The sequence below is a fragment of the Mesocricetus auratus genome, unplaced genomic scaffold (genome assembly GCF_017639785.1).
Source record: "Mesocricetus auratus isolate SY011 unplaced genomic scaffold, BCM_Maur_2.0 Super-Scaffold_100033, whole genome shotgun sequence".
Classification (NCBI taxonomy): Eukaryota; Metazoa; Chordata; class Mammalia; order Rodentia; family Cricetidae; genus Mesocricetus; species Mesocricetus auratus.
Window position 1 is genome coordinate 14,785,339 of NW_024429213.1, and position 12,629 is coordinate 14,797,967.

A 12,629-nucleotide genomic window follows, 5' to 3' on the forward strand; every position below is an offset into this window, starting at 1 on the left:
AAAAACCAAAGGACTGAATTTAGAATAATACTGGGGTGGTACTGTGGCTGAAACCCTCTACTGCTGCCTCTGCCTCCCAAATTAAGTTTCAATGCTAGCTCTCCCACTTAGTACACAATTTAGAGTCTAATCACTTAATTTCTCTTGGGTCTCAGTCCCTTCATCTGCATCACTGGGACATCAATATCCACCTCAAAGAACTTCCATAAATATGAAATAGACACATTTGCCACACAACACATTCTCAATGCTTCTGATCCCTTCATGTGTATGCTCTGGCCACCCTTTGCATTCAACAGGTTGCTGAAATCCAGCCCAAACTGCAGGTCCTACATTCTGTAAAGATCTGGAAGTACCTGGACTCTTGCCTGATCCATTTTTCAGCCTATGGTCTTGACCTCTCTTGATTAACTATTTAAATCAAGAAAGCCCCGAAGTCCCAGTCAATGCCTCCAAAGAACATGAGTCACTCACATGTGACACACTCACCCCTGAGTAGTCAAAACATCATCACTCACACTCTCGATTAGGGAGCGATGCCATTAAAAACTACTTGCCTGTGGAAGTTTTGGGGGAGACTTTTACTTAAACACAACAAAAAGAAATGGAAAACAGCAAGACAGCCCCACAAAGACAGGGCTTTAGCTTGTCATAGTATCATAAGCAAAGATGAGGCTGTAGCCATGAGTATCTAACCCTTTTCCTGAATAACTAGTCAAACCAGCTTTACTTCTAGCTCTACCTCATCTCACCTCCAACCCCCTCTTGTCAAAAGAAAAATCAGTTCCTGATACAACGTGAAAGACAATATAGGAAAACCATTCAAAACTTTCCTGCCAGGGGCTTATGGGAAGAGAAAACCAAAACAGCTAGAACTCAGTTGGGTGGCATTAGAATGAGGGCCTGAAGATCCCTCAAAGAATCTGTTCTTCCGTGGGCTTAACCCTTGATCCTGTCAAATGAATCCTGCCTCCCACATTCCTTAGAGATGTAACATTAAAAGACCCGAGTGAAAGTTAACAGACCATGCCATCTCTGAGAACACACCAGGAAATAGCCACTTGTGGAAAATAGGAAGCAGTAGTATGGAGAAAAGCAGTGTACTAGAACTGCCTCCTGTCAGTCATCCTTCACGTTTTCACAAGCAGAACAAGAAAGGACTCAGGAGCCCTTCTTCACAGGCCTTCCAGGAAGGAGAAGCTTGCTCCACCGAGGTTCTTAGAAAAAACAGGATGGCACAAAGAGGTGAAGGAAGATAACAAGATTACTCAGAAAACTGCTAAGCATCTATAAGTAATGGAAGGTGACAAAAGACGTGTCCTTAACGAGACAGAGAAAGATGAAGTGTGGGAAATTTTCCCTTGTGTGAGCCAAGACAGACAAAGCCGGGATAGCAAAGCAGAAGAGTTCACTATAACCAAAAGGGGAATTGGATTTTGGGTAGAGGGCGGGGCAGTCAGTGAACAAAGAGCCAATGGCACTTGAATGAGAAAGTCCAAAATGTAGGCTTTAAGCAACCAGTACTTGTGGGTGCAGGCTGGGAAGCCAGAACTGGACATGAAATAAAGATAAACCTAGATGAATGAAAAATGAGTCTTTCTCTGAGGAAGTGCTCATTCTGTCCAGGACATAGTCACAGAAGCACAGAGAAAAAGGTGGCTGTGGAAGGAAAGCAAAAGGGGAGGGGTTAGAAATCCCTTTGAGAGCTCAAGTCATCTTGATCCTTGCCACTTCAGTGCCCCAGCAGGATGGCTCTGCCCAAATAAACATGCCAGTGTGGTGTGAGGAAGAAACAGATCATCTCTTGTAAAACTAATACATATGACCAGCTTTCCACTTGCCTATTTATACTGAAGGTGACTAAGGGACATAAGGGTACAAATTTTACTTCATCCCAGTCATTAGAATATAATCTTTACCTAGGAGAAATAATTATATTTCAATTTACTCATCAAGTACTTAAGAATCTGTCAGAAATAAATATTTTAGGGAGAAGCAGGAAAAAACAAAATATTTGGCTTTACAGATGATAAGTGAAAGTGATCTCACTATCAACATGCCCAAAATAAAATGGCTGTAAGATAACTCTCAGGTAAACCTGGAACTCAGTTTGCAGAGAAATGTAATACACATCTGGTCCCAGTATTGAGGGTAGGAGGGGTACATTAGGTATTGATGGTAACAGAAATCCCAACATCACCCAGATCTGTATAGAACTATCTAGAGAGCTTTTCTATAACTTACAGATGTTTTCCAAAAATACCTTGTGTAAGTAAGCATCATGGAGCTCTGAATACCATTTCTTTTTTTAAAAAAACAATCTTACCAATCCCAGTTCCTCTCTCTCTAGTTCATTTCTTATAAATATTACCCAGTATGATTATTTTGAATAATTTCACTGGTCATAAACAATAGATTAAATAAGTCTCTCTAGAATTATTCTGAATGAGCCTAACTACATACAATTAATTATCAAGTATCACTGTGGACATGTTTTCTAGACTTCAAGTCTCTGTCTCTTAGACCCATCATGCTCCAATAATGAGGATTAAGCCCTGCTCCAATCCTCTCCTGGGTCTATGCCTCAGGAGGAAAGAAAGGCATTTTCCAGGTCAGGTGATAAATGGTGAAATGCGGGGAGATAGATTTTAATCTATCTGTGAATGTAAGCCCTCCAGCAGGAGTGACTTCTGTAACTATTCTGAATCCAAACAGAAGACTCCAGAACCCCAGAACTGCAGGAACCACTACAATCAGTGCCAACAGCAGTATTTCTGATGAGACATGGGACAGAGACTTCCATCTCCAAACCTATACATAAAGACAATATATATTGGAGACTGCTTATATGTCACATGTGGTTGGTATTTTCAGTTTTGGAGATAATTACTTCTCTGAGGAGGAAGTTCAGAGAGGTAAAAAAAGATATTGATTTTGACAGCATTTATTAAATGCAACTTCCTCCTCTGTAATTTAATGATGTCTTTGTTTAGACATATATGCTCAATGAAGGCAAACATTATGCCTTTCGTCTCCTCTCCCATGGAGTGTCTTTCTCATTGCTGCTCTGGGCTAGGAGCAAGGGAAATTCCACATTAATTGTAGGAGCTAAAACTTGTCACTCAAAAATGTCTTATTTGTGGCTAGGGAGATGGCTCAGTGGGTAAAGTATTTGTTGTGTAAGCATGAGGAGTCATGTTCAGATCCTTAGCTCCCACATAGAAGCCAGGTGGGGTGATAATGTATACCTATAACTCCAGCACTGGGGTGGGGTCAGGAATAGGAAGATCCCAGAGGTTCAAAGGTCAAGCAATCCAGATAAACAAAGACCTCTAGATCTGTCTCAAAAAATATAGTGCAAAGAAACAGAGGAAAAGAAATCCAACATCTGCCTCTGACCTCCACATACTCAAGCACACATACATCACACACACACACACACACACACACACACACACACTCAATTCATCCTATGGCTTCCCTCCATGCTTAAGAAAAGACCTTGGATAAGTATGGATTACCAGAAGCACAGTACTTCCCTCAACTCATAGACAAGGACACAGAGCATTCTTGTGACTTGGCCACCAGAAAAACTTAGTCATCCTTAGCTGTGTCTTCTTTTAATAATACTTACTTTATGAGTGTATGTGAGCATGTATGAGTGCACGTAAATATAAGAACCTGTGGAGGTCAGAAGAAGGCAGCAGATCCTCTGGAACTGTTATATTTGAGATGCCATGTAGATAATGGAAATCAAACCAAGGTCTTCCGCAAGAACAGTAATCCCTCTTAACTGCTGAGCCATCTCTCCAGGCCCCCTCAGCTGTGCGTTTTTAAAGGAATGGTCTGTAGATGTCACTCAATGGTAGAATGCATGCTTATCATGGAAAAGGCCCTGGATGCAATTCTCAGCATGAAAAGTCTCAATTTAGATAAATCTCTCCAGTTACTATATTCTATCGTGGGCCTCATAACTTAAGAGTTTCAAGGAGTAGAGATTTAGTTCAGTGGTAGAGTACTTGTCTGCTATGTACAATGTTCTAGGTTTGATCTTGAGTAAAAGAATGTGTGTGTGTGTGTGTGTGTGTGTGTGTGTGTGTGTGAGAGAGAGAGAGAGAGAGAGAGAGAGAGACAGACAGAGATACAGAGAGGGAGAAAAGAGGAGAGGCAACAGAGAGATAGAGAGACAGAGATGTAGAGACAGAGAGAGAGGGAAAGAGCACACAATGGACAAATGGAATGAATCCAGAGTGAGAGGAGTAAGCTCAGATCCCATAAGAATTGAGAAGTACATAAAGCTTATTCTTGAAAGATCAGAGGGGGAGACTGAATCTCAGACCCCATAAGAAAAGGTTGAGAAAAAAGGGGGTGGGGGTTGTTGGTGTACAACTTTAATCCCAGCACTCAGGAGGCAGAGGTAGGCGGATCTCTGTGAGTTCGAGGCCAGACTGGTCTAGAGTGAGTTCTAGGACAGACTCCAAAAAACAATACAGAGAAACTCTGTCTCAAAAAATCAAAAAAAAAAAGAAAGAAAGAAAAGAAGGAAGAAAACAGAAAAAGTTGAGGAAGCACATGATTTTTTTTTTCATTCTCTCAAGGTTTTTTTTTTCCTAAATCAGAGGGAGCACCATTGTTCTGTGTGGTCCAAATTTGTAGAACTTAGCCCCATGGATGATAGGCAAAAAGAGGGAAATCTGTCCACAGCCAATACCTGCCAACAGTGAAATGGGCAGGCTTAAATATGCACATGCTCCCCCAGGACCAGTGGAGGACATAATCAGAGACACTCCCCAGCAGGTTCCTTAATGGCCTTAAACTAGGTAACTTCCAAAGACTTTGAGTCTCTGTCTTTAGGTCCCCACCAGGAGCAGCAGCAGTCCAGCAGCCCTGAGGTAAGCATGCCCTTTGGCACATGGTGACAGCGAGCACTGAGAAGATCATGCCTTCCTGTAATCTCTACTGCTCTTCATTAACTTTTCACAGATGGCTCAGCACATTTTCCTCTGGTTTGAAGAAGCCTAACTATAAACACAATCATGTCCTCTCATGATAATTGCCCCATAACTAGTAGTCTCTGTCCGAAACTGTCTCTTTTTCTCTTTAAAGAAATTCCTGGGGAGGGTTCTGGGAAAAGCAAGGGGGAAACATATGAACTGTTTAAAGAACAATGCTCAAGTGTCTTCCAGCTGGAGTTATTGTCTTTGGGGTTTTGGAGAGAAAATCCTGTGACAGGCATGGCCCCTTTTCCTTCAGGGAACAAACATGTGGTTATCAGCAGGGTACTGGGCATACATGACAGACCTAAAATCCTATGAATGTAAGTTACATATAACAGGGCCTAGGAGCCTATGTATGCAAAGGGTTAGCTAAGCTGTACAAGACATACTATACAAGCGTCTTACTCTGCCTTCCTCTTATATCCTTAGATAGATTCCTATTCCATGCCCCTGTATACTGTGTCCTTTCTGGAAGAAGGCAGAAGTCATGGAACTGAAGCAATAGGTTTCTTTATAGATTCTAATGGGAAACATCAGAGATGAATTCATGTAAGTAATCAGGCTGTATTCATCTCATATAATCCATACTCTGTGAAGATACCTTGAGGACTGCCAGGCCCTTGATGAGGGTGGGGCTAGGTCTGACCTGTTAGGCAGATGAAACGATCTGATAGGTATATCATTGCTCATATAACCTCTGCATCCAACAAGAGCTCACAGTCCCAGCCAAATTGGCCTCCAGTGACAAGAAAACTTCAATCTGACTGTTTGAGACCTCTATTAAAGTTTCAACTCCCTCTTTTTGTATGTGTAAAAGTAAGGGCAGGGTAGGAGAGTAGTGAAGCTTACAAAGAACTTTGAGAAGGCCCTGCGTATATACAAGGTCAAAGATAGCAAATGGTTTATCAAATTCATTCTCATATCCTCTGTGATGATGAGGAGGAGGCAGGTATGCCTAGTGTCACTTTGTAAATAGCCACTCAGATCTAACAGGGGTAAAATGACAGAGGGCTACCCATGACATAATGTAGTCCTGCAGCCTCCTCTCCCACTCCACCCTACTGTGTTAGAGAACAGTCACTAGCTCCTGCTTGCCTCACTGTGCCAAACTGAAGACACCTTCCAAAAAGCAGGCCAAAAAAAGAGCAAATATGTAGGGTGAGCACAGTCTTCTGTCCTGTTCTTTTCACCCGTTTTCCTCTTCCTTTGCCTTCATCCTGACACTGGACCCCACCCTTTCTTTTCTTTAACTTCAAGACACATTTGTAAAACATGAAATTAACACAGGAACCTTAGGCTGCAGTTCAGTTTTTCCCTCCTTCTATGTCTTCCATGCCCCCACACACACAAGAAGGATACTGCTTGAGTCTCAGAGGCCTCTAAGAGGTCCTATATGATACAGATTCATTAGTGCCAGACTTTGCAAAGTTCACTTACTCCCCTCCCCCCAAAAAATCATTTTCCAATGCAGAATGTCAACTTCATGGACAACTGTCTATACTGTAGACAAGCAAGGCCCCTCGCAGTAAAACCGACACACCTGATTAGACGAGAATGTCCAATTTCATCCAGCAATACCCTCAGTGGTCTAGTATGAGAAGCTAGCCAAATAAATTAATAATGTTAAGGCCATAGGACCACTCCCTCGTGGTCATCTTCTTTCATTTATCATGACTTCAGCAGTACTATTATAGCATATGGAAAATTCATAAACTACCCCTTAAAACTTGTGATAATCAATACAATGGGCTTTAACTTATTGTCTTATTGTTGTCACTTGATTAACAACAGACAGATATACAAGTCTCCATAAATCAGGCAGCCAAATTCTTCATATCTGGGAATCCATAATAACTAGTTCCACTGATGATTTTTCCACCCTCATCATTTCCTGGTCAAAAGGTTTGTCAATGACAAATGGAAAGTAAGCTTTCATATTCCATGCCTTCTCCTCGCACCAATCACCTTTCCTCGAATTTCTGCATCTCCCTGATGTCTTTGCCTTTCCCAAGCAGGTGCAACACATCATCCTAAGCCCAAACTACTTTTGTATTTCCCCAGCACCAAAGGAGGCCCGTTGCCATTTTGCACCATGGCTCTTGGCTCTTCTGTTTTTCACAAGCCTAAGTTATTCAGTTACTAAAAGCGGCTTTCCCCACCTCCTTGAGGTCAGAATTCATTAGCATATACCTAAAGCACAGTCACCATGGAAGACTTCATGGCATGGAAAGCATTACTGGCGTTAGAGGCTGACAAGACTAAATATATCCTTGAAACTTATTAGTCAATGTTGCTCACAAACTGGAGTACTACCACAAGAGTCAAGATATTCTCTAGGCCACAAAACATGAATAGGCTAGAGCCTGCCATTGACAGACTGAAGCAAGTCACTGGATGCAGCACAGAGTCAGTTTTTCCATCAGATGCTCTGTAACCTGCCCTGACGGCCTCACATCGTGGCTGTGATGGGCTGATGAAGGCATGAGAAGCATACTATCCACAGGAGCATCAGATGCAAATGAAGTAGTCATCTTCCTCACGGACTACATAGCAGTTCTGGTGAAAAGAGTACCAGGGCTAGGACAATGGCTTCACTACAAAACCATCATAGTGTCATTTAAAGACTGCCCACTTCAAATTCATTTTAGACTTAGGGATGCTCGGGCCCAAGGAAGACAATGCTAGTCCCAGGATTACAGAACAAAGAATGACAATGTAAGGGTTAGAATCCAAGTATTTTTCATTTACCACTTCAATTCTATGTCTAGCCCAAACCCACCAGTGGATACGCACGTGGGGGGGGGGGAGAGCTGTATTATCCTGAAGCATAAAAGGAAACGCACTAAAGTAGAAAAAAGAAAATGGGATTAATGAAATGTCTCATGAAAAATAAATGTACTAAAGTAGAAAATAAAAATGGGATCAGTGAAACGTATCTTGCTAAAAGGAAAAAGAAAATGCAGGCAAACATTATACTGAAAAAAAGTCCCCTTTATGTAACATCCCAGCTAACCCAGTCATACCTGACTTTTACTCTAAGGAGCCAGGCTGTTTGGGAGGAACGAGTACACTGATTTTACCTCCTGCATATCCATGTGTAATAATGAACCTGTACATAATAGGGGCCAACTGTACATTCAGCAGAAAGGGAACCATTAAAAGGCACCCTGCCTCTCCATACACAAGGTATTTCCTTAACAGCATGGCCAAGAAAACCCTCATCTATCCTCAAATAATCCCCAAGCCAGACCACAAATTGCTGGCTGCCCCATACTTAGTAACACCCCCTGCCATGCTCCTATGGGTTCACAAAATAGTTCAGGACCACAGCAACAAGCACTCTCAGAGATGCCTAGCAGGTTGGGTCAGCCCGGACAAAGCTCAAAAATGACCTCTCCAGGGCAGGTTGTCTAGGCACACTGGAAATTCTGTGGGCGGCCCAAGGAGGAAAAGAAAGGGAGGAACTTGCCAGACTCCCGAGGGCTGCATAGCCCATTGTGACCTTGGTGGGAAGAGAGGGGAAGGAGTTTGATTAGAAGAAATTCTTCAAGGCTAGGGTACCCCCTCTCCACTGGGGCTGTTTGATGGTAGTTTTGTTGTTAAAAAGTAGTTTGCTTGAGAGAGGGATGTGAGGGTAGATCACAAAGGCATCTATCTCAGTCTGGTTAGAAATACTGGATAAACATCGCCTAAGTTTGGGGAGGCTGAAGATCCTCTCGAGGTCCCTTCCAATACCCCCAAAATACTGCCTCAATATACCTCAGTCAGCCAGAGCTGACTGGTTCACACATGAGCAACACTTTAAGGTTGCCCCAACACCTGAAGAACAAACAGCCACACAAGTTAACTAGTGCGCCATCCCAATGCAGGGAGAAAGCAACATTAGTTATTATGGGGGGGCAGTAATTCCCAGAGCCCATCTGCTATGCTAACAACATGGAAAAACAGGAATCCCTATAGCCACATTGTTACCTTAAAAAAAGCTACATCTTTCCACCTCCCGCCAAAACCGCCATCTACAATCTCAGCTGCAGTCAGAGTGGCTTGGAAGAGCTAGAGAGAGCTATCTGTAAGAGAAACTAACGACAACAAAAAGTGGGCTAAAGTTCAGGAAGTCCCTCCACCTGGCAATCTCGTGCTTCAAGGTGAGTCGTCCTGCAAGTCACTCTCCCAGTAACAGCCCCAACTGCCCCCATCCTCCACCCTCACTCAAGACACCCTGGTTTGGAGGTTTCAGGGCTCTTGGGAGTGCTTCTTTCCCCTGGCCTCTAGCTGCAACGCAACTTGGTTCCAGCTGATCACAGGCTCTTAAATCAAACCGACCCTAGTGGCCGCTTCAGTACAGCTGTGCTCCATGGCACAAAAGTTCCCTCCACACTTCTCAGCGTGCAAGAAATCTCGCCGGCGGGCGCGGGGCAGGACTCGGGAGGGAGGGAAAGGCCGAGTGAAACCGGCAGCAGCAGCAACGCCCCGGCGCTGGACGGGCGTGTGTGCGTCCGGCTGCGGGACAAGAGGCTGAGAAAAGCCAGCAATGCCTCATCTCCCCCCCCCCCCCAGCTCTGCGCCAGACCCTAGCCCAGCAACCTGCCTCAGGCAGGACAGCCCCAGGCAGAGCTAGCGCCGAGCCCCGCCGCCGGTGCCCTCAGCCCCTCACTGTCCTGCGGGGCGCAGGGGCCTCCGAGGCAAGGAGAACCCCCAGCAGCCGCCATTTCCTGCAGCCCACACTGAGGTGAGTGGCCTCCTCGTCGTGGGGTGGGGGGATCGCCCCCACCCCCCACCCCCGTTTCCCGCGAGTGTGACTGCGCGCAAAGCTCCGGCCGGGCCGGGTGGCTCGGGTCCCATCCTCCAGCCACACTGAGCTGCAGTTTGCTCCCGCAGCAGGACCCCCTCAATGCGGCTGCAGCCCCTCGGGCCCCGGCCGGCCAAGTCGCCAAGTGGGGCTGAGGCCCGCACCCGCGCAGTCTGCGCACCCGCTAGCCCATTCAAAGTTGGACGCCGTGAGGAGCGAGCCACCGCTCCTTACCTTCGACACCGTGAGTGGCTCGCAGTGCTCCAAGCCCCCCTTCAGGGTGAAGCCCCAGGGCGCCCCCCCCTTGCAGCTGCACCGGGACGTACTGGAAGGACCCCGGCCGGCTCTCCATCCTCGGCTCGGCTCGGCAGGCGCCGCCGGGCTCCTTTTCCGCGGGGGCTACGGAGCCTCCGCCCCCAGCAGCTCCGCCACCACCGTCCTCCAGCGCTGCGCCGCCCCGCTCCGCCTACTCTCCCGGCCGGAGACGCTCAGGCAGCTAGTGAGCCCTAGGAGGAAATGACACGGAGCTGGAGAGAGGGGGAGGGGGAAGAAAGGGGGAAAAAGAAAAGAAGGAAAGAGAGGCGGAGGGATAGTGCTTAATGGACAAGAAAACGGAGCAATGGGGAGGGGCAGGCACTGGGTCCTCGCCTATAGGATCGCTGAGGAGTGGGAGCAAGGCGAGGCCTCACATCAATTGTTACATTGTTTCATTCAAGTAGGCCCCCCTCTTTGGTCCTCCTCTTTACTGAGGAGCTCCCCGCCCCTCCTTCAGTCCAAGCAAACCGAGGTGAAAGTCAGTGTGCATGGCCCTCGTGGCCGAGTGCACTTTTCTGATTAGCGCCTTCATGTCTTTCTTGAGTGCCTTTTTCTTCAGAAGGTCCTGAGAGACAGGTCCTGGGAAATGGGGGTGGGTACAGGGCTGCTAATCTGTGGACCTTGCCTACAGAGGTGGAAAGTAAAGAACACTCAGGACCAGCGGATTTAGTGGAGTTGTGCTTGTAGGCTGCTCCATGTACACACTAGTTGTGTGGAGTCATTATGGAACACTGCCTAGGAGCATAGTTTAAATAAAGGAACACTGAGGATGGTCCTGCTCAGGCTCAGCTACAAGCTAGCTCCCTGCTGGTGTCTATGGGAGTGCTGTGATTGTCCCAGGCAGCCAGGCACTGCCTTGCACTTGCCCCACAGAGAGGATCTGTAAAGTTATGACTAGCAGAAAACAAGCACAAAAGAAAAAGCATCCATTGATCAGCTGGTCAATTGATGGCCTGCCTCTTGGAAGAATCAGCTTTTACACAGGACCTGAAACCTAGCCAATCATCTGTTGGGAGTTGAGCTTGCTTCTCCGGCCTTTGGTATAGGCCTAACAGCTACAGTAACTGCCCTGAGAGATGAATTTGGTACTTCATCCGATGCTGATACCCCAGTCTTGACCTAAGCAGTTTATCTCCCCTCTCAGGGGGTGTTTTCTCAGCAGCCACAAGTGGGAAGTCACCTTCTAAAGGGCTTCACACCAGCGGGGAAAGTGTTGACAAGTCAATGCTGAATCAACAGGTCATTCTTACTTTGTCTTGCTTGTTGAGTGTCCTTTCCCATTTCCTATGCAATTTCTTCTCCTAACAGGCAAAAGGTCTCGGGTCCCTTCCCTCCACCGGAAAGCTTTCTACAATTCAGGTGTCTACTCTCTGCTTTCACTTCCTCACTGCTTCTTAAACACCCTGCTGCCTGCTCTGTGTCCCAGCATACCAAGGGAATTTCTCACGGTGGTCATTCAGATGGTTATCGTCTGCTTTATGCTCTTAGAGATGGCCCACATAAGAAGCCACGCTCCAACACTTAGACACACCTACCAAAAACACCTTGATCAGGTTACTAGAAATCAGACGATGCCATCTCAATTTGCTGATCCCTTTTAAAAAATGGCACTAAAGATAGATATCCCTGGGGCCTTGTTCATGACAGGCAAGTGTTCTACCTTTAGATTTATCCCTTTGCCCCTCTTTTAATATTAATGTTTTTGATACTAGGAATGGAAACAATTTGTTGATATGTGTGTTCATGTACACATACATTGCTAGGGATTGAACCCAGGGCCTTTTCAGACTGCTAGACAATCACTCTTATCACCGAATTAACTTAGTGCAACTCAGCAGATCTCAACGTTCACATTTAGAAATCTATAAAGTTCAGTTTCCAGGGTGTATGATCACTACCCAAGGACTACTAGAATTTCGGGTCTAAGACTTGAAGGTATCTGTAAACAGGAGACATACTTCTGAGCCCTGGCCTTGTCACTAATTAGAGTGGCCTTGAACAAATCACTGAGCCCAGTCTTTCCAGTCTTATTTTCTTCATCTGTAAACTTTTGCTAACAAGTTCTGACTCTCCTGCCTCTGAGAGACTAAGATGAAGTAATACATATGAAAACACTTTGGAAAAGAAAAAAAAAAAGAAAAAGTCTTCTCTTCCTTTAAAATGAAGCAAGGCCCTGAGCTAGCCTTGAACCAAACTATTTTCTTTCCAAACCATAGTCCACAGTGCTATTGGGTTCTTCATCTTCTCCTTTTCAGCACTAAAGGAAAAGATGATGAATTACTTTGTTCTTTACATAAACAATGCAGAAACAGGAGGCATCTTGTGCATATAATGGAGACATCTTTCTACTTTACTGAATAGAAAAAAAACACTGCTCTTTAATTTTTACCTTTTTTACAGTCTTACTGTATAGTGGAGGGCTAGATTTGAATTCACAGTTCTCCAGTGCTGGAAGAGCAAGCATGTACCACCCTGCCTGACGTGAGAAAACCAAACTCTAAGCTAGTTATACCATTAATTAGCAATGT

At 45.3% G+C, this 12,629-nt stretch overlaps 1 protein-coding gene across 1 annotated transcript in view; it reads right to left on the reverse strand.

Annotated features, from left to right (window-relative positions):
* The window catches only part of Shroom4 (shroom family member 4), a 212,650-nt gene extending 202,367 nt beyond the window's left edge, over positions 1-10,283 (reverse strand). The window contains 2 exon segments of the mRNA XM_040733697.1: positions 10,021-10,089; positions 10,091-10,283. Coding sequence (XP_040589631.1) covers positions 10,021-10,089; positions 10,091-10,138 — 117 coding nt within the window. The 5' untranslated portion in view covers positions 10,139-10,283.
* Positions 10,284-12,629: the final 2,346 nt, after the last annotated feature.